The following is a 23,099-nucleotide window of genomic DNA, read 5'->3' on the forward strand; positions in this document are numbered from 1 at the left end:
TTCTCCCCGGACCAGGGATCAGACCCGTGTCCCCTGCATTGGTAGGTGGATTCTTAACCACTGCACCACCAGGGAAGTCCCTGTGTGTTCCTACTTTAAACTCTTTTATTTCTTCGTGTTTATTTGGGTGTAACTTATGAAACAGGGATTTTACTTATTCTTCCAAAATGGGGAGAACCTTACAGGAGGGGTGGAAGGTGGGGAGGATTTTCCAGGCAGAGGAAACACAAAGTTCATGGTGTGACCCTAGAGTGAAGCCTGGACTTGGCTGAGGAACTACTAGGATTGCACATTGATTTAGGGTCGGGGAATAAGAGAGAAGGCAACCGTAAAGGCCTTCATCATTGTGCTTCACATTTCAAGTTAAATGGAGTCATTGAAGCCATTTAGGCAGTGGAGTGGCATGGTTAGATTTGTGTTTTAATGAAATAATTCTGGCTGCGTGTGGAGGTGAGCCAGGAAGCAAGGAGTCTAAGCAGGATGCTATTTTTAAATACTCCAGGGTGTTTGAAATAATGAGGCCTTGGTCGGGAGTAGTGTGGTGGGAGAGGCAGGAACAGATGGGAGAGAGATTTAGGAGAGTCAGTAGAGTTTGATAATTCTCTGAATGAAGACTGTAAGAGAGAAAAGAAAGGTAGGATGTTGCAGATTTTCCAGCTTGAGCAGCTGGGTGGATTTATTTGCTGTTCATCAGGGTAAGGAATGCACGGAGAGGAGATGCATATCAAAGATAAACATTCACCTCCTTGGGTTTTTCTTCTTTCCCCAGATTTGGCCCCTTAAGTATTCAATGCCTTGGTACCTATCTGATACCTTCAAACAGATGTTGATCATCTTTGGAGTGGAAGAGTTGATCTGAAACATAGTCCATTGTTGCTAGTGGCAAAATCCCCGTTTTGGTGGTCTTTAGCTATAAATTAGCTGAGTCCCTCCAAAGAGAGTATATAGAATATATCAGGAAGTCATGACAATTTAGCCAGGGAAAAAGTTTAAGGGAATTCAAGTGAAAAGATAATGAAACGAGTAGGTAAACTCAGAACTTAGTCAAAGCAGTATGGAAGCTGAAGGAATAAGTAATTCCGAAAAGGAGGTAATAGTCGGCCATGTTAAATGCTGTTTTGAGGTAAGCTGGAATTAAGGTCCAAAAATTTCTCTTTGGCAATTTGAAGCCAAATTTGTGACCTTAGCAAGAGTGGTTTCAACGAACTTCTGGCTGAAACCAAAGCCTGAATGCAGTGGGTTTAGGAGTGAACAGAAGGTGAGAGAATGTATCAAGGGAAGGATTTTCCCAGGAATAAAGGAGGGGTACACACCCACACCATGTCAAGAACTGGATAACTACAGGCACCCTTGAGAAATTAACTGTGTTCCAATACAGTGTTTTGTCTTTTTTTTTTTTTTTTAAACTCTGTTCATTAGGAGGTAGAGTCAGCTGCTTAAGAGTGAGGGCTCTAAAACAGATTCACAAATGGGGATAATAATTATGCTCAGCTCTTAGGGTCATTGTGAGGATCAAATTGGACTATATATGAAAAAGTGTCTGACACATAGTTAACACTGGCTGAAGGATAAAGAAGATGAGGCAGATGACCCTACTCTCCAGCCATCCTTTTCTTCATTGGAAGCTATGATCTCTACATCACTTCCTTCTTCTTTAGGATAAAACATTGGCAAAGGAATTAACAGTAGAAAAAAACAAAATTTAAAGTACAACAAAATATCTATGCAAGCTTTGGGAATAGTTGTAGCAGGAGGGTGCTTAGTGACTTGAGAAACAGGTTTAATATTCTTTTATTGCAAAAAATACTATCATATAAATTGTCTGTTGCAGACAATAAGCACGAGTGGATGTTTTGTGAGCTCATACTATGGTGCCAAGGAATTATAAAAAGATTTCAGGTTCCCTAAAATATAAATAAAAAATAAACTAAAAATATAAAAAATAAATTAAAAAAATAAAACAAATTCACAGATGTAGAAAACAAACCTGTGGTTACCAAGGGGGTGGGGGGACAAATTAGGAGTTTGGGGTTAACAGATATAAATTACTATATATAAAATAGATAAGCAGCAAGGATATACTGTATAGCACAGGGAATTATACCCAATATCCTGTAATAACCTGTAATGGAATATAATCTGAAAAAATACTGAATCAAGATGCTGTATACCTGAAACTAACACAGTATTATAAATGAACTATATTTCAATAAAAAAGGAAAAGAGTGAGGGCTATCAGAGACTCGAGAGTGCTCCCATCAAGGAAAGGAGGATGAGGAACTCATCAAAGACAGTAAGGAGGGGAATTCCCAGCAAGACTCCCTGCTCTCACTTCTGGGGCCCGGGTTCAATCCCTGGCCGGTGAACTAAGATCCCACACGCCACACAGCGCAGCCAAAAAAAAAAAAAAAAGACAGTAATGAAGTAGAGGAGTAGCTGCAAAGGGGCCGAGGTGAGATTGGAAACCATGAGATCCATGGGCTTCCTGAAGGAACTGGCTTTGAGTGGTGGGGTACCAGTGAGAGATGCATTCTATGGCAATTCACAGACGACCCAACTTATAGATACAGGAGTTTACATATCTCTTCTAACAAGAAGTCTGGAGCTGGCAGTCAAGTTTGGGGAAGCTGTTTTACTATGTTTTTGAGGAACCAGGCTCCTGTCTCTCCTTCATCAGCTTAGAGTATGGCTTTCATCTGGGGTTGCTAAGTCACTATCAAATACTCAGACAACACATTCGCACAGCAGATGATAAAGAAGAAGGTGGTGCAAAAGGCATTCTTTTAATACTGTGCCCTTTAGTCAGGAAGGGAAGTCTTCCCCAGGGAGTTTTGCCTTGCTGACCAGAACTGTGGCATATGACACATTGGCTTCTAAGGAGCTGGGAAACCAAGTATATCACATTCCATCCATTCTGTTATTAGTAATATTGATCTAATGCTTTATAATTCCCAACATTCTCTTCAGGCATATCATTTAATTCCACCAGCCCCCTTACATTGTGGTTTTGACATTGTCCAACCCATTTTACAGGTGAGAAAACTAAGGAATAGAGAAGTTAAGGAACATGGTTACGAAATTGGAGTCTGGGGCCAGACTGCCTGGGTTTAAAGCCTGGGCCTGTTGTTTACTAGCTCTGTAAACAGAGCAAGTTTTTGAACTCTTCTGTGTATCTTGACTTTCTCATTTTAAACTGGGAACAGCGGTTGTACCGCCTTTGTGGAGTTATTGTCAGGATTTAATAACTCAGTCATGCTGAGCATTCCAAATAGTGTCTGGCACCTAGAGAGAACTCAGTAAACGCTAGCAATATTTTTATTAGAAATATTGCTCATATGAGTACCAAAGGATGTCACACCTCTAACATAACATTGAATGTAAACAGATTTCAAAGTCAGCACTTGGTCCACCGGGGCATTGTTTTTGAGAGAGCTACTGATGGGTGTGGAGGAAAGTCTTGTCAAAGGTGTCAAAACACAGTGAATTATAGGAGAAACCAAAGATAGAGGAAAGAATAAGATCCAGAGGAAGACAGTGAAGAACCAGGCAGGGCTGTGAAGAGTTAACTAGGACAGCTTTGGGATGAGAGGACTAATGGGGGAAAATCATCACCAGCTCAGGCCTTGGGGAAGTGCCTACAGTTACTGTTGGCTTTAAAAAGTGTGGAAATCTCATCAGAAAAGATGTCATCTTGTCAGGGTCTGAGAGAGATTAAAAATTGAGAAACTTCTAATTGAACCAGAGTAGAAGCTGAGTGGATTTGGGTCAAGAAACCAGTCTTTTTGGAGAAGTACAATGTGGAGGAGGCCCTGGGTTGGGAGGGGTTGGGATGGGGGCTGTGCTGGCTGAAAGGGGCTTACCTGCTTGACTGCATCATTCCTCACTCTTGAGAAGGTACTTCATATCCTCTCTCTCATTGAATTTCAGCTTTGGGATTATAGATCCTTTTGAGAATCTATTGATAATTATGCATTTTCTCTCCAGAAAAATGCATGTGTCCCCATAAGCCCCAAATTTGCCATTCCGAGTTTTTTGAAGGGGTCTCAGACCCCTGATGCCAGTTCAGGACAATCCAGGAGAAGGGCCCCTAAAATCCTAATTTTTTTTTTTTTTTGCGGTACGCGGGCCTCTCACTGTTGTGGCCTCTCGCGTTGCGGAGCACAGGCTCCGGACGCACAGGCTCAGCGGCCATGGCTCACGGGCCCAGCCGCTCCGCGGCACGTGGGATCTTCCCGGACCGGGGCACGAACCTGCGTCCCCTGCATCGGCAGGCGGACTCTCAACCACTGCGCCACCAGGGAAGCCCTAAATCTATAATATTTTTTTATTAATTTCTGCAAAGGAAGGGCAGCTGGAGCTCACAGACAGACCCCTGAATGCGGTGAGGAGAGCTGTGCGGTGAGAGCTGGGGGCATCCCGCCGGCTGCTGGCCAGTCTTCAGGCTCTATATGCCTGTGCTGCGGCTGAGGCTAAACTTAGCAAGGATGCCTGCCTGCGTGAACACTCGGTGCTTCTCATCCTCGCTTTTCCTTACGGCCCCTTCATGTCTGTTGCTGCTCTGAATCTGGCCAGCTGAAGCTGTTTTTGGCTGAGGTTTTCCACGGGCCATATGGAAGCACTTCCCTCTAATCGTGCTTTGTGTGAAAGAAATGTGGAAAACGAAGCCACGTCAATCCCTAAGTGTTCATCACCAGACCTGGGGGGTCCACCAGGCTCCTCCGTCCTCACCTTTGCCAAGCAATCATTCCGATCTTCCCCGGGACTTACACTGAAGGAGGCCATGGCCGGGAGACGCTATTGGCACAGCCCTGCTCTGGAGAAAGAGTACAGGGTTGCTCAGGGGCCCTCGTTTCCATCCTGCAGGGAGGCAGATTCAAGGTGTAAGAGCCTGGAGCCAGAAGCTTTGCTATGAGAAATATCAGAAATTAATCCACATACAGCATGCATATTTCCTGTTCACAGGGAGAAGGAGAGAGACTGAAATAACAACTGGCATCAATAACTTTGGCTGTTGGAACAGGGAACTGGAGGCCACTCAGTTTTTAAAGAGGGAAAACTCTAAAAACAGCAACACCCCTATTTGGAGCATCTTGATTTGTTTCTTAGGGACTCACTTGTTTTTCCAGGCTTGCCCATTATTTTGGTCTTGTCCACACAAGGGCATGCACCCATGAGACAAATAAATAAATAAGCTCAGCTTGTCTGATCTGAGCTGTTTATGTAGTTGACCCTTGAACAACACGGGTTTGAACTGCCCGGTTTTGTATTTTCTTCAGCAGTAAATACTACATGACTAAGTGATCTGTCGTGGGTTGGACCCACCCACTTGGAACGGCGAACGGATATGAGGAACTGGGTATAGGAGGGCCAACTGTAAGTTATACTCAGATTATTATTATTATTATTTTTTGGCTGCACTGTGTGGCTTTCAGGATCTTAGTTCCCCAACCAGGATTGAACCTGTGCCCCCTGCATTGAGAGCACGGAGTCTTAACCAGTGGACCGCCAGGGAAGTCCCTATGCTCGGATTTTTGACTGGAGGGGGTTGTCGCTCCTAACCCCCACGTTGTTCAAGGGTCAACTGAACATTTATCCCTGGTGGCAGCTAAGCCTATTGATACAGCGATGCCTAAGGCTGAGCTGGAACACCAGCATTACGCTTAACTTTGGACATTGTGAAGATAACCACACCTTCTTACAAAGCATCCCTGTGTACTCCTCCTGGCAGATATAGCATCCTGGGCTCGGTGGACTGTGGGGCTGCCTCACAGGGTAATTCTCACGAGGTTTTCTCTTCATACACTCTTCATTTCTCCTTTGACTGTCATTTCCAAAGATAATCTGTACATTTAACTTATTCCATAACAAAGAAGGCTGTACTGGCTTGCTGACATGCTACACAGATTGGTTTCCCTTCCTCCTGCCTTCTTATTTCATTTTTTTCTGCCTCCTTATTAATCTTTCTTGGGCAAGATTCTGATGGATAAAACTCTTATGCTAGAACTGTGTGTGGCAAAAGAATATTCAAACCAAAGACCCTGTTCATTTTATTTATTTTTGACATTTTTATTTTTTAAAAAAATTTCTTGGCCGCGCCGCACAGCTTGTGGGATCTTAGCTCCTCGACAAGAGATCGAACCTGCACCGCCTGCATGGAAGTGCAGAGTCTTAACCACTGGACCACCAGGGAAGTCCCAGACCCTGTTCTTTTTAATGGGATGTTTCCCCATTTAATTCACGAGAGAGAGCATGGCATGGAAGAAGATCCCAAGACTGAAAATCTAGATCCCTGGGCTTTCGCCCTTGCCTTGCTCTTTCCCATGTATTTATGCTTCTTCTATGTCCTCTGCATGAAAAAAAAACAAGAGGAAAATGACATGCAGGTGCTGTTGAGAGAGTGTGTTATGGAGGCTGATTTTCACAGAGTAGCCGGACTGACCAGGAACTCCCCAGCTTAAGACCTCTTTGTGAATTGCCTTTATTTTTACACTTATAATAAAATCCATACCCCTTTCCATGACTTTCAAAGTCTTGTGGATCTGGCTCTTATGTCATGTGTATCATTTTGCCCCTCATTCACTAGTCTCCAGTCGTACTGACTTTCTGGATGATTTTAGAATGCCAGGTGCCCTTTTCCTCCATGGCTTTTGCATCGACCAGTCCCTGAGCCTGGAACATGCTTCTCCCAACTCTTAACTGGGCTACCTCGTTTTCAACCTTGAGCTCAAGTGTCACCTTCTCAGAGAGATTTTCTTTGACCAATCTACCTAAAGTCAGCCCTTCTCTTTTCTATTTCCTTCTTAGCCTTTATTGCAAGAAGTAATTATTTCATTTACAGTTGTCTCTTAAATAACATGGGCTTGAACTGTGCAGATCCACCTATACGTGGATTTTTTCAATAGTAAAGACTACAGTACCATATGATTCTCAGTTGGGTGAATCCCCAGATGCGGAGCCTTGGATACAGAGGAAACACGGATACGGAGAGCCGACTATAAATTATGCGCGGATTTTCAACTGCATGGAGGTTCAGTGCCGTTCACCCCCTTGTTGTTCAAGGGACAATTGTATTTATTTGTTTAATTGGTCTCTCCTACCAGTCAGGCATTGCAAAAGCAGACACCATGTCTATGATTTTCACCATTTTATTCCTAGTGCTTGTATAGTACTGAGCACGTCACAGGAGCTCAATAACTGTTGCACGAATGAATACAGGCTCTTTGCTGGAGACAGCTCTGCTTCCTATTATGTTTTCAGTGAGACTAAATAATATTGTGCAACAGAAGTGGACTGGAAGCCAAAGACTAGGGTAATAACCTCTGCTTGGCCACTGTCTGTGATCTTAGGCAAGATCACAGGAACTTTGGCTTTTTCATCTGCGTCCTGAGACTGCTGGCATAGATGATTTCTAAGACAGCTTTTATTTCTGAAAGTCTGTTAAATATATTTGTAATTTATTCCTTATTTTCAAACACAGACATCTTGGGATTAAATGGAGACTAGAGAAGTAAGTCCTAGGATCTCATATGAAGAATTTTCCAAAGCTTTAATGAAAAGGTTCCACAAAGTTGGCTTGTCTTCTTAAAGGGCGCAGGAGATTTTACATATTTATGTTTGTTTACACAGCCTTCTTGGCCCCAAATTCCCTGTCTTTGGTGATAAGGATGCCTTCTACCCGCCCTGGTACAGGGAGGGTACCTTCCCCTGAGATTTATCTCCTGCTTTGCTCCAGTGGAGGGCCAGAGTGTCCTTCTTGCACTGGCTGTTTCTCAGGTACCTTTAATTCAAAATAATCAGTATGCCAAAGTGGCATATCTTGGGGTGACATATTCTGAACCTCTACATCCCATTACAGACTCAGAAGGCAAATGACCATTTAGTCCTCACCAGGCTCTTGATTTCTTAGATGCAGTATGAAGGGCAGAAAAGAACTGTTACACTAGGATGCTGGGGAACATCTGGACAGAAAGACGTTGTTAGATGCTGTATGTAACATAGCCCCCTCTACCGCATGTTATTCAAAGCTAGTCCTGGAAATGAGCACCGAAGCATACACTCACTGTTAGGCACTCAACCTGTTAACCTTGCTCTTTTGGGGTAAAGGCATTTTAAGCCCTTAAAGAGATATACCTCCAGGTAGTTTCTACAGAGACACCAGAGCTAATAGCTAAGGACACTCATTTGCAGATTCAGCCATAAGAGACATCCATGATATAGCACACGAGCAGCTCAGGGCAGGAGTAGGGATGTCATCGCAGGGAGGGTGTAGGTATGGGGATCGGTTTTCAGCGTGCAGCCAGCCGGTTGCTCTCACCAAGTCAAATCCCTGCCATGTGCCTTCTCTACTTTTGAAAAGACGGTTGTTAAATTTCTGATTTTTACTTTGCCCATCTTTGTTCCATGGCACGTCTCATTTATCCCACCTCTGTGTCAAAAGGCAGTATGTGGATAGTCCTCCAGCTTCAGAATCCGTGTAGCCACACACTGGCTTTGCTTTCTTTCGCCCCCTCAGTCCCCCACCACACCCGCAGAGGGACCGATAGACTCGAATCAACCTTGGCTGCCCTAGTTTGGAAAGTTGTCAGCCCCTGTTGTACACAATGTCGTTTTAGGTTAAATGATGCCAAGTGGTTATGGGTGTATAAGAGCATTAATAAACACCATTTCTGTGTTTATATGTTTTTCAGTTTACAAAATGAATGCTTTCACACCCATTGTCTCGCTTTAAAGGAAAATAAGTAGTATTTTTCCATTTTTTCCATAGGATTAATTATTATTATTAACATTTATTCAGGTACTTTTCTTCCTTTTTTAAAAAATAACTCCTTTGTTTTTTGGGAATGGAGAGGAGATTGGAGGGTGTGTGTGTGTGTTTGAGCCTAAAAAAGCTGAAGAAGATAAATGCAGGGTCAAGAAAGTAACAGGAAATATGCTTGACCGAAAGTTTTGTTCGGCAAAATACCCAACCAGATTTTTTAAATAAAAAAAACACAAAAACCAGGAATGGAAAAGTGGAAATGAGGTTGTTGAAGTGAGAGTGATAAAAGAATCCATCTCTTTTCTTGTGTTACCACGGAATGTGTGTGTTTAGGTTGGTGTAGTTCTAGTTTGACTTTATAGTGAAAATAAGCGACCTGGTATAAATTACAGTCCTTCTGGGCTGAAACTGATGTTTATTGATTAGTTAATATTGTGTGGACAATTTATTTCCTGTACATCTTGCTACTTAGCAAAACTGTGATTCTGCGGCAGGAAATGAGACATAGAAAAAATATGATGCAACAGCTGGACTTGAGCGTTTATGTGTGGGAGGGAAGTTAGTGGAAGCAAAATTCATAGATCCTTGGGTCAGCCCAGTGATTGCAAAATCAAATAAGTGAAACCCGTAAAATCAAAGTCTGTAAAGAATATACTTGTGATGGGAGAGTTTGGGTTTATACAATTATAACTTGGTCTCAACAGTAGAAAAGTTGAGTGCAGTTTTTGGTTCTGACCCCACCCCTACTAATTAGGAAGCCTGTGATCTTGGGCAAGTCACTTAAACTTGCAAAACTTCAGTTTTCTTAATTGTAGGAATGGGTTTTTACTAGAACGAAGGAGGCATTTATCTCAGGTTACCTAGGACTGTGCCTGGGGGCATAGTATGTGCTCAGCGTGGTTTTAATAACTTTTGCTTACCTAGTCCTACTGGTGGTTAAGTTCTCTTCTAAGCCCTTTGCTTGTATTATGTTATTAAATCCTCTCAACAACCCCTTGAAACAAGTATTCTTATTATCCTCATTCTACAGATGTAACTGAGACACAGGGAAGGTAGGAACTTGCCCAAAGTCATACAGCCATTATAAGTGGTGGAGCTGGTATTCCAACCCAGGTTGTCTGGCTCCAGGGTCTGTGATCTTAACCACGATTCCATATTGCCTCTCCCAGTAGTTTGTAGAGTAAAAATAATGCAAATGACATTAAAATTGTGATGAGAAGAAGCCCTGGAAGATGGCACAGTGAGTAGCAGTATCAAGGATCTCTTACCCCAAATTTCAATGAAAAAATTTTGAAATAGTTCAAAATAATGAAAGTGTTCCCCAGGAACCAGTTCCCAACACCACCACCAAATCTGGGTGTTCCTAGATGTGGACTTGCTGTTATGAACCTTGTAGGATGGGGTAGAGAAGAAACCTTCCTCCATCTGGTATGTTCTCAACCCTTGGATTCTACACCATTAGAAAATATATTTTAAAGCAGCCTCAGAATCAGACCTGATTGGTGGCCTCATATGCAAACTTGTGAGAGGAGGTTTTAAGTCGTCTATACTTAACCTGTCCTGAAGCACAAGAAGCAGTTTTCTCCTATGAGATCTGGGTCTAGCTCCAGACTGAGGGGGAATTAACCTGGAGGCCATTTGTCTGGGGCCTAAAAGTGTCCCATTGTAAGAGGGGAGACAAGGAAAGCATGACAACAGTATTTATATCAGAACTAGTAGAATCTCAGGCAAAAAAAAGAGGAGTATTTTACATCCACCAATAATCAAAAAACAGTCTTAAAAATTTGTGAATACCATTACATCAAAATGTATAAAGAAAATAAAGCCCTATAGGTCTGTAAGAAGAAATTGAAGCAAATAAAACTGCTATGAAAGACTTGAACACACTTCAGTCAGTAGGAGCTGCACGGCAGAATTAGTAATGTTACATTAACAGGTATTTTTGAGCATTGAATTTTGACGGAATGTAATGTCTTTTCAAGCATTTATGAACCATTTACAAAAACTGATTCTGTGCTAAACTCCAAAGAAGATTGTAAAAAAAAAACCAAAAACCCCAATAAGACAGAAACCATCAGAAGAGACCACGCCCTGCAGCTGCACCCATCCATTCTTTGCTCCCTCCCATCACAGAGGCACAAGTGTCTGTCTTCCTTTCCAAGGCTAATTAATCCCTCCATCTGTGTCCTGGATTCCAGCCCCCGCTACTTCCTCAGGGATCTCACCCCACACATCATCCCCTCCCTCTTCTTTATCCTCTCTTGTCTCCTTTTCCCATCAGGGTTACATGTGACCAGATGTCTTCCATCTTAAATAGAAGTATAATTTACAAAATATGTCTGTGTATGTATGTATACATAATGTATGTATACCTATACTAGTATGTGTGTTTATATATACATCTTTTAAACTCCATATCTCCAGCTACCACCCTAATCTTTCACCTACCTTTATTGACAAGTTTTGGAAAAACTGTTTACATTTCCTGTTTCTACTTTTTTGTCATCATTTATTCCTCAAACCACAGCCTCCTGTGCTTACTACCCAGTTGAAACTGCCTTTACCAAGCCCATTAACAAGCTTTTTACTGCTTCATCCATCAGCACTTTAAGCCCTCATCGGTTGAACATTTGGTACAGCTGGCCCCTCCCTCCTCAAAATTGTCTACCTCACAAGGGTTCTCACTTTATTTCTGGTCAGACCTAGAATTGTGCCATTTCCTGCAGAACGGTAAAGAAATGCTGAAAAGTTTGTGACTACAGAACCATCCCTGCTTCCTGTCCTAAAGACCCGGAGTTTTCCCTCACCCTGGGTCAGTGCTATTGGAAACATAGCTCACAGATGCTCCATAGCAGCCCTCATATGGAGGCTGCGGGATGGGCAAATTCTTGGGCCCCACCCTAAACTTCTGGGTCAGGATTTCTGTGGGAGGATCAGGAATCTGTGTTTTAATAAGTTCTCCAGGTGATCCTGGGAGGCACTGCCCTGTAAAAGTACCACAGGGATGTCAGATGTATCAAACTGTTCTGTGGGAGAGTTACAGAAACAAAAGGGAATTGCAGTTTAGGAGGAGAAGGCATTTAAAACTGTACAGCATAGATTACTTTTCCATAATCTAAGGACGTTGAGTCCTTTCCCTACTTCTTTTTTTTTTTTTTTTTTTGGCTACACCGCAGCATGTCGGATCTTAGTTTCCCAACCAGGGACTGAACCCGCTCCCCCTGCATTGGAAGCGCCGAGTCTTAACCACTGGACCACCAGGGAAGTCCTAATGACATTAAAGCCTTACGTGGGGACTCTTATGGGTTGCTCCATCTTAGCCTTGCCCAGCTGCCCTGCAATGTGCATTTCCCCACAAGTTAGTACTGTAGGCGACTGGGGGTTCATTGCTCTCTACACACATTTCCCCTGAGTTTGAACCATCTGGCTAAAATAAAGTGCCAAGGGTTCTAGTCTAAGAGGTTTCACTTAAGTGTGTAATTGCCAATGGATGGTAGTTGGAACACACACACACAAACACACACACATACACACATATATGCACACATGTACACAGGATAAATGCTTCTCAGAGACACTATAGCCTAGTTCATAAAGATTTTCTAAGAGAGTGCTTAGCCCAGTTGATCTACCCAAACAGGATTTCTTCAGCTCAAGAAAGCTTTCTAATTTATTATTTTCAAAACAATTTTTGTTACATAGATGTCTCTTTTATTTAGACCATTTATTTTTTCATAATATTGACTTTTTAAAGCATTCATCCCAGTTGTCTTATAGCATTTCCCATATTCTGGGTTTGTCTGATTGCTGTTTAATTTGTTGACCTCCCTCAAATATTTCCTATAAACTGAGCCGTGAGGTCCAGGGCTTGATTAGAACTGGATTGAACATCTGTGTGATGTCAGCCTTCCCAATATTAGTAATGCTGTGTTTGATCGCTTGTCTAAGTGGGGACATACAGATCACTCTGTTATGTAGATCCATGTTTCCTTGTAAGAAACCTGCAGGGTGTTATCTTAAGGTGTTAAATATTCTGTTTTGCAACAATTTCTCACATGATAGGTTTAACATCTATTGTTGCTCCTGGCTTGAAATAGTACTTACACTGGGGTTTGGTTGCAAATGGTAATTTTCTAATTCTATCATTACCTCTACATTTACTTGCAGACATTCTTCTGTAAAGAAGCGCCCCAGTCATTTTTTTCATTTCTCACTCTGTATTCAGGGATTTTTATTTATTCAGTGTTTTATAATATTATAGACAGTATTCCTTTGGGGCCTCATATAGTCCAAAATGTGGCCAATGGGGGCAGTTCAAGGTGACTCCTTTTGACATAATTCTGTTGGATTTTAAACACTGCCTTGCATTCTAAAACAACAAGGTGTTTTAGGCTCTCTTTGAAATTTTTTCCTTCTCCAGACCTAGAATTGCCTGTATTTTCGTGGAGCCTTGGTTCTTTTCAGTGGGGAATGGTATTTAGAGCCCAAGATACAGGCAATATTTATTATTCCTGGGGAATCATTGCTTCCAGGCCCTTTTCATTACAGAGAACGTTGAAAGTACAGAAGAGAGAAAAATGAAGACTTCACATCTATGGGCCTATTTAAAGTTTATTTTATGGTTTCTTTATTTTTATCATTTTTAAATAGAGGTATTTCTTGACAGAAGTCAGGAGCAAATAAAAAGTTAAAAAGTTGTCTGTACTCTGTGTTATTCATCAACATAGTATTATTGACTCTTCTACCTTAAATAATAACACAATGAAGTACATGTGTTTGGTTACTGTCCTTAGCATTTTGGTCAGCCTCAGCTTACTAAGAATTGTAGTCATTCTGACTCTACTTGGAGATCCTTGTCACCCTCTGTTATTGTAGATGCCATCTTAAAATCTGAAGCCACTGGAAAATTTCCTGAATAATTAAAAAAATAACATTATAGAAAAAAATCTGTATTTTTTATTGTATAAAATTTGGAAAATACAGAAAACATAAAAAACACATTGAGTATGATGTTAGCTGTGGGTTTGTCATATATAACAAATATATATGCCCTTTGTTATTTTGAGATATGTTCCTTCTATGCCTAATTGGTTAAGAGTTTTTAATCATGATTGAGTTTTGTCAGATGCTTTCTCTGTGTCTATTGAGATGATAATATGATTTTTTATTTATTCTATTAATGTGATGTATCGTATTTGTTGATTTGTGTATGTCGAACCATCCTTGCACCCCAGGAGTAAAGCTCACTTGATCATGGTGTATGATCATTTTGAAGTGCTGCTGAATTTGGTTTGCCAGTATTATATTGAGACTTGTAGCATCTACAGTATATTCATTAGGGATATTGGTCTACAGTAGTTTTTTTCCTTGAATTTTAAAGTAGTTATATCATTTACAAATAAGGTTTTAAATTTTTTTTATTTCCAATATATATTCCTCTAAGTTATTTATTTTCTAATTACATTGACAAGGATAAGAATGTGGGGAAAAAATGATGATGATAATCTTTGTTTTGTTCCTGACTATGGTGGAAATAATTCTAATGTTTCACCATTAAGTCTGCTCATGGCTTTTGATTCTTTATTAAATTGAGGGTGTTTTTTTCTATCTCTGGCTTTGAAAGGAATCATTGTAATGCATGCTGAATTTCGTTAGCTACTTTTTTTTTGGAATTTTATTTATCTTTTTATATAGCAGGTTCTTATTAGTGTTAGCTACCTTTTTATATTCATTAAAGTGATCATAATGTTTAACTCATTTGATCTGTTAATATAATCAATTATATGAATAATTTTCCTAATGTTGACTCAATCATTCATTTTTATAATATGCTCTATTTAGTCATGATGTATCATTCTTATGATAGAGTTCTGGAATTTACTTGTGTTATTTTATTTATTATTTTTACATCCACAGTCATAATTAAGATTTAGTTCACATATTTATTTATGTGATCTCTGTGTTTGGTTTGGGTATCTGAGTTATTTTAGCTGTGTATCACTACTGGGAAACTTTCATTCTTCCTATATCTGCAACTTACTTGTTTCCTTAAGGTTTTGCAAAACTCATCTAGCAAAACATTTGCGCCCTGGTTCTTTATTTTCTTCTTTCTCTCTTTTTCTTTTGTAAATAGTGTTTTTAGCTTTCTAAAGTGGTATTTTAAAAGTAACTCATCCGTACATTTTCATTATAGAAAACTCAAAACGTGTAGAGCTATGTTTCCCTTCACGCACTCCTAGAACTCTTTTCTTTCCTCAGAGGTAACCACTGTCAATGGTTTGATGAAAGAGAATGGAGACTTTTTTTTTTTAAGTATTGTTTATTTGCTGGACCTGGGGCAGATTAGATACACAACCAATTTTAAATTTACATCTTTTAACTCAATTTTGAAGTGTTTTCACATACATATGCACACAAATTGGCATGCAACAGTTGTCCTAAGGTAAAACACAGTCACAAACTGTTGCAAGTATTTTCACCCAAGGTTGAAAAATTGTTTATCCTGAACATGAAAGCCTGTAACAAGTTTAAATTAATTATATAAAACTTGTTACTTGTAGTTTTCCTCTTGCAAAGATCCAAAAATAATGTACAAGTAGCTAATATACATCAGTCACAACATAATCCTGGATCATCCCCACACCAAAACTAGATGCTCCTTTAATTTTAAACTCATCATCAGAGGCCAAGAGAAAGTCATTTCGTTTTATACAAAACAAAATTCACATGTGCCAAAAAAGAAAGACCCAAGAAAAACAGAAACAAACACCCTAGTACTGACAGTAATGTTCAGTACACTAATTAAACAGTGGCCAAAATGCCACTGATCAAAAATAAAATAGTGGCTGTATATCACGGCAAAGAAATCCAAGAGGCTTTTAACCCTTTGGCATCAGAAATCCAGATTTTTCCCATTATGTGAATGCATACCTCCTCCGTGCCAAGAGTAGAGAAAGTGGATGAGTCAGCATAGAAAGAAAAAGAACCACCGTTCACTGCAACACCCGGAGAATTGGCTTTAATAGACACTTCTTACAAGGTTAGGCAGAAACCAAAAAATGGTTATTAGCTGCTTGTGTCAACAATTTTAAGTGGAGGTGATTGAGTTATAAGGTTCAAAGTAAAACTTTAAAGGGGAAAAAGGTTGTTGGTTTAAGTCTTATCTTTAAAGCAAAAACAAGATAGACAAAGTATAAAAGTACCAACCTGGTAGCATCCTCTAAGACACAGAGCTCTGCCATTAGGCTGGACAGAAAATGTCAAGGTTCAGATTGTTGTTTCTCATAAGGACTGAACAAAATAAATCTTTAATGATTTGAACAGCAGGATAAGGGATCCCAAGAAAGCAGTCATTCTAGAAAAGTGCTATCAGTAAAGTACTATCCTGAACAAACTGCATTTTATTATGAAAACAAAAGGAAAGAAGATATAATAAGGACTATGCACCTATATTCCACTTACAGTGTTTGAGTTCTGGAAGGACCTGTATAATGGAGGAAGAATTCAAATATGAAATCATGCCAATCACATGTCAAATTTCACTATAACTTTCCTAATAAAGTGTTCTCCCCCAATATCTGTTAATCACAAAGAAACAGAAGCTGTGAATGTACAGTTCAGAAAATAAAAACATAGAAACTAATGACATTATTATGACCAAGATGTTTGGTAAACAGTGAATTCTGAGTTTGGGATCATCAGCAAAAGGCTTTTTAAACAGCCCTCCGGACTTCAAAAAATCTCGTCAGATAGTAGATCTGTCCCAGTGTCATGGCAACTAGAACAAGAGCTTCCAAGAAGGGCCGAAGGACCACTCTGCTGTTTGTGTTGTCGTTGACTGCTCTGTGTATTCTCTCCCAAACTTCCATGTATTCCTGTTCATGCTTTACAGCTGTCATCGCCACTGCGAGCTCATTAATCATTTCTTCTAGCTTGTTCTGGTGAGCTTCTCTTTCCATGTCTTGTTGTTTGGGGGCCTCCCCAATATCAATGGTGAACATCACTATCTTTGGAGTCATGGTGGACATCCTATTGCTAAAACAAAACTTATATGTTCCATCCATGTGAGCAGCAAATGTGTATTTCCCACTGGACTCCCGGTCTCCTTTATAAATTCCTTTATTATCAGGCCCTGTAATCTCCACGTTGACGTCCAGGAAGCCGCCCTCAGCCACCTCGAAGATGAGGCCCATCTTGGAGCCCAAGGTGACCCACTGGAAGAAGCACTCCCTGGCATACGCATCGATGCTGATGAAGTAGCCCGAGGCCGTGGCCAGGAGGGCGGCCTGGAGCACCAGCAGCTCAGTGAGCGTCACCACAGTGGGGCTGGGGCCGAAGCCAGGACCGGGGCTGCGGCCTCCAGAGCCAGCCTCTGTCGCTGCCTCCACCGCTGTCGTCTCAGCTGCTGCCACCTCCGAGACTTATTGTTTAGTGGGCTCAGGCTTTCAGTTTTGCAAAATGAAAAAAGTTCTGGAGATAGGTTGTGATAATGTCTTACCCCATCCCCTGGCAAAAACCATTCTACTTTCTGTCTCTTTGAACTTGACATACCTCATATAAATGGAATCATACAGTATTTATCCTTTTGTGACTGACTTATTTCACTTAGCAAAATGTCTTTGTGGTTCATCTATGTTACATAGCGTGTGTCAGAACTGCCTTACTTTTTAAGGCTGAATAATATTCCCTTGTGTATATTTACCACGTGATAGATTTCCACTATCATGGATAGTGGATGGACGCTTGGGTTGCTTCCACCTTTGGCTGTTGTGAATAAAGCTGCTGTGAATATGGGTGTACAAATATCTGTCTGACTCCCTGCTTTCAGTTCTTTTGGGTATACCCAGAAGTGGAATTGCTGAATCATATTGTACTTTTGTATTTAATATTTTGAGGAACTGTTTTCCATGGTGGTTGAACGATTTTTTTGTATTTCTGTCAGCTGTTCACAAGGGTTCCAACTTCTTCACATCGTGACCAACACTTGTTATTTTATCTTATTTCTTTAATAATGGCCAGCCTAATGAGTGTGAAGTGCTATCTCCTTGCGGTTTTGATTTGCATTTCCCTAGTGATTAGTGATGTTGAGCATGTTTTTATGTGCTTATTGGCATTTGTATATCCTCTTTGGAAAAAAGTCTATTCAGGTCCTTTGCTCAATTTTAAATTGGGTTCCTTTTTGTTGTCATTGGTTTTGAGTTGTAGGAATTCTTTATATGTTCTGGATATTAACCAGAACATATCTGATATGTGATTTACAACTATTTTCTCCCATTCTATGTGTTGCCTTTTCACTGTATTGATAGTACCCTTTGATATGCCAAAGTTTAATTTTGATGTAGTCCAATTTATTTCATTTGTTGCCTATGCTTTTGAAGTCATATTAAAGAAATCATTGTCCATATAATTGTTTTTTAACTTGCTTTTTTCATTAATCAATATATATGTTGGCAGTCTTTCCACATCAAGTAATGTGGCTTCCACCAGTCAGAATGGCCATCATCAAAAAAATTTACAAACAATAAATGCTGGAGCAGGTGTGGAGAAAAGGGAACCCTCTTGCACTATTGGTAGGAATGTAAATTGATACAGCCACTATGGAGAACAGTATGGATGTACCTTAAAAAACTAAAATTAGCACTACCACATGACCCAGCAATCCCACTACTGGGTATACACCCTGAGAAAACCATAATTCAAAAAGAGTCATGCCCCACAATGTTCACTGCAGCTCTGTTTACAATAGCCAGGACATGGAAGCAACCTAAGTGTCCATCGACAGATGAATGGATAAAGAAGATGTAGCACATATATAAAATGGAATATTACTTAGCCATAAAAAGAAACAAAATTGAGTTATTTGTAGTGAGGTAGATGGACCTAGAGTCTGTCATACAGAGTGAAGTAAGTCAGAAAGAGAAAAACAAATATCGTATGCTAGCACATATATATGGAATCTAAAAAAAAATGGTTCTGAAGAACCTAGGGGCAAGACAGGAATAAAGACACAGATGTAGAGAATGGACTTGAGGACACAGGGAGGGGGAAGGGTAACCTGGGACGAAGTGAGAGGGTGGCATGGACATATATACACTACCAAATGTAAAATAGATATCTAGTGGGAAGCAGCTGCATAGCACAGGGAGATCAGCTCGGTGCTTTGCGACCACCTAGAGGGTTGGGATAGGGAGGATGGGAGGAAGATGCAAGAGGGAGGAGATATGGGAATATATGTATATGTATAGCTGACTCACTCTGTTATAAAGCAGAAACTAAAAAACCATTGTAAAGCAATTATACTCCAATAAAGATGTTTAAAAAAATAAAAAATTAAGTACTTGGAACAATGAAAAAAAAAGATGTTTAAAAAAATGTGGCTTCTCATCATTACTTTTATCAGTTGTAGAGTAGTCCTTAGCATGGATATACCATTGTTTATTTAACCCCTCCCCAAATGGTGGATATTTAAATAGTGTTCATTGCTTTTTTTAATGTATGTGTGTTAAAAACAAACAGAAAATCCAGAAAGGATATTTCTTAAAGTGTTAGAAGTGATGATCTCTGGAAATAGTTTCATTTTGTCTGGTATGCTTTTTTGCATTTTCTAATAATAAATAGGTATTTTTATTTAGTAAAACTTATGAACAAGTCAGCAAACATAGTGACATCCTTTGATCCAACAATTTCACCCCAGAGGCTCTCAAAACAAATTGTTCTCTGCAAGTTAAACAAGCAGAACACAACATCTGTTTGAAGTCATTCATATTGTTGATAATGTATTAATATCATTTAATAGTACACTTAATGATCAAATAGGGGACTGGGGGATAGAATTTCATATGCCCTTAGATTATTACATGCCAATGAAAATTAATTTCAAAATGTGTAACGGCATGAACAAAAAGTCTACAGGGACCAGGATTTCCACTAGGTAATTATCTAGGCCAGGTATTATCGAAATTTTTTGGTGCAGGACCAGATAGTCAATATATTAGGCTTTGTGAGCCATATTGTCTTTGTTACAAATACTCACCTCTGCTTTTGTAGGGCAAAAGCAGCCTCAGATGAATGGGTATGACCTGAGAGCCCTAGTTTGTGGACTCACTCAAGTAGACCAGTGCATTTATTTAAACTTATCTTTAATGTTTTTTAAAAATGTATTTAAATGAAAGTATGTGATTAGTATTAATATGCTTTATACACAGTAGCTGCTTTCCAAAGATTTCTTGACTGACGATGGAAATGGAATATAGTTAAGAACACTTTACAGATGCTCCCAGTTTTGAGTTGCTTATTTTGATGGCCCTTTTAGTGCACAAGTTTTATTACATTTGTCTTGTGTTCTTTCTTAGGGGAAGAAAATGTAATTGCTGTTCCTTTGGGAAGTCGAAGTGTGAGAATTACAGTGAAAGGACCTGCACATCTCTGTAAGTAGAATTTAATCTTAACATGTTTTTCTTTCCTGAAAATTTATTTAGCCAAAATATATATATATATATATTTCTTTGTGTTAATGCGTAGGTAGATGAACTTCTAACCGGTCTGAAATAGTCTATATCACTAGGGAATGATCTATGACCCTGAATTTTTTAGTTCTCATGCCCTAGTGGGAAACTAATCTCCTCCTGGGAGAGGAAATCAAGTTGTATGTGAAATAAACTATTTTTTATGTGGAGAGTAAACTAGGAGTCTAGAGTCTTCTGGAGATCTTAGCAGTTTGGCATAAAAAATAACAAAACGAAATTTAAAACACAGAGCTGTATCAGTGAATATAGCTGACAAGTACATGCTCTGTTGCCAGCATATCACAACCTCAGGTCTAGGGGGCACTGAAAGTAAACACTGGTTTCCCAGAATACTAAGAGTCTGAAACAATAGAGGACTGAAGTTGTATTGTTTCTTTGGCCAAAGTCACATGGCATCTTTCTGTCTTAGCTTTTCTGGTCTCTTAGGACCCAAAGGAACTAGAAATACCAAAGTTTGTCTGCTTCCCTTCCAAGGTTTCCTGTGGCCATAGGCAGGGCTTTCTTAGACTTTTTCCCAGGAAAATGAGTTTTTGCCAAGACTGAGCCCCTGGCCTTGAAGAAGCTTACTGTGTTCAGCTCTGTCTTTCTGTAAACAGTACGAAACACTATTTGTAACTGTTTTAAAGCCACACAAATCAAGGTCTACCGGATTAAAATGTGACATATTTTGCCATTTTTTTTTCTGAGCCACCATCTTAGATTTTCAAATCATAAAAATTTCTCAGGGACACAAGCATTTTGGTAGCTTTTAAATGTGTTTGTCCATGTGTGTTATATGTGTTTGTATATTTTGGCTGCAGTACCGGTAGTCTAACCAGAAATGTCCTTTGAGAAGAGTTTATATCAAAATGTTTAAGGTCACCAGGGTATAGATTAAAATCTTGGAAAAAGAAAGAAATTCTTTAGTAAATTATGACCTAAATTAGAGAAGCAAGAGAGTATCTTTAGGACAATGAGGGTGAACAATTATTGGAAAGTCTTTTTCAACCCTTACTTTATTATATGAATTATGACTAAAAGAATGTGACTGATGTATGTAACTAAAATATTGAAGTGTTTATAGCCATATAATGGTCAGTTCACTCAAGGCTTTCTCTACAATGAAGCATCAAAACATTTTTTTCGGCTTCTTTTTAAAATGGCTTAAGGCCCACAGCTCTTGATGAGAGTAGGTCTTCATCCTTGTAAATGCAAACTTGATGTTTGAGAACAGGTGAAAATCATTTAGATCCAAATTTTGTGAATCATTTGAGTGATCACATTGTAAAATAGTGTCCTGGATTCAAAACTGTGAAGTGCTGAACATTTATAGCAGCGTAATTCATAATAGCCATAACATGAAGCCAGCCCAGATGTCTGTTAACTGATGAATGGATAAATAAAATGGGCATATGTGGAATATTATTTGGCTCTAACAAAGAATGAAGTACTGGCACATGCTACAATAGACATGATCCTTGAAAACATTATGCTAAGTGAAAGAAGCCAGTCACAAAAGGACACATATTTTATGATTGTCTTTATATAAAGTGTCCAGAGTAAAGCAAATCTAAGGAGACAAAAAGTAGATTGGTGGTTACCTAGGGCTGGGGTGAGTTGGGTTGGTGGCAGGTCTGGGGTTGTTAACGGATATAGGGTTTCTTTGGGGGGTGGCAAAAATGTTCTAAACTTAGATTGTGATGATGGTTTCCCAATTCTGTGAATATGCTGAAGCCATGAAACTACATTTTAAATGGGTGAATTTTATGGCATATCAAAAAGATGTTTTAAAAAATAAAAAATATTGCAGTGACTGGCCCTGATTTTCTCGTGATACTACAGACAATTCTTTAACATTCAGCTCTAGAAAGAGTTTTATAAGCTCTAAAAACAGAGTAAGTACACAGTAAACAGGTTAGGTAGAGATGAATACTTTGAGGTAGAATATTCATTTACATACATATATGTTCTGGCATATTAAATATAACTTTATACTTAAGACTGGCATGGTTCCAGGAACAGAGCACAAATATATTCCCATTTCTCCAAAGGTGACAGATCTGTTGCTTGGAATATATCTCCTTCTGAACAATCTCAAAATTGGCTCTAGAAGTGTTTCTGAAAGTTACCCTTCTCTTCCAGTGAATAGAATGAACTGGCTTCATTTACAAAGGATTTAGTTACCTTTTCTGAACACCTAAATATAGAAGCGGCTTTATTTTCTTGATTTATACAAGTATTTTCTTAATTTTTTATTCAAAGATATATTCCTGAAATTAAGCTCACTTTGCAGTAATAAATTGTTCTTTTTAAGATCCATATTAACTGCCACCCTCCAAAAGGCTGCATCGTGAAGAACTGAGGACACCCAGTAGCGTACTGTTAGTCTCTTTGATGTGGAATGGAATTTAATTACAGAATGTCCATCTTGGATATCACCTAGAGGTGTTTAAATACTGAATTTCTAGTCCTTTCGCAAGCTTGGCTTCAGCATTATATCAAGCACACAGCTCCAGATTTCCCTAAACTTTCAAAAATGGAAACAATAAGAGAGTTCCTGCAAAAGAGATTTTATTGTAGCAAAACTTCAGCATTAAATGTGTTTTGACTAGCAATAAACTTGAGAAGCCAAGATGCCATATACTGAAAACCTCCATTATCAATTGTAAGAATTGGGATTTTTTTGGTCCTCTAAGTGCGGTCTGACGACCATATGTAGAGATGTATTAATATAAGCATGAACCCTGAACATAATGACTTATCAAAGGAAATGAATACTGAATAAAGTATGCATACACTATAATATACAACTCAAAGCATAAGTTTGATGTATTTAT

At 39.4% G+C, this 23,099-nt stretch overlaps 1 protein-coding gene and 1 pseudogene across 6 annotated transcripts in view; one reads left to right on the forward strand and one right to left on the reverse strand.

The window, feature by feature from the left end:
- ADAMTSL3 (ADAMTS like 3) overlaps nt 1-23,099 on the forward strand; it is a 468,377-nt gene that overhangs the window by 207,264 nt on the left and 238,014 nt on the right. For all 6 annotated transcript variants that reach the window (XM_067030016.1, XM_067030022.1, XM_067030019.1 and 3 more), the window contains one exon: nt 20,110-20,184. In XM_067030016.1, coding sequence (XP_066886117.1) covers nt 20,110-20,184 — 75 coding nt within the window. The remainder of the gene's footprint in view (nt 1-20,109; nt 20,185-23,099) is intronic.
- Nucleotides 16,471-17,277, reverse strand: LOC131752074 (transmembrane emp24 domain-containing protein 2 pseudogene; annotated as a pseudogene).

This window comes from Kogia breviceps, chromosome 3, assembly GCF_026419965.1.
Source record: "Kogia breviceps isolate mKogBre1 chromosome 3, mKogBre1 haplotype 1, whole genome shotgun sequence".
Lineage (NCBI taxonomy): Eukaryota > Metazoa > Chordata > Mammalia > Artiodactyla > Physeteridae > Kogia > Kogia breviceps.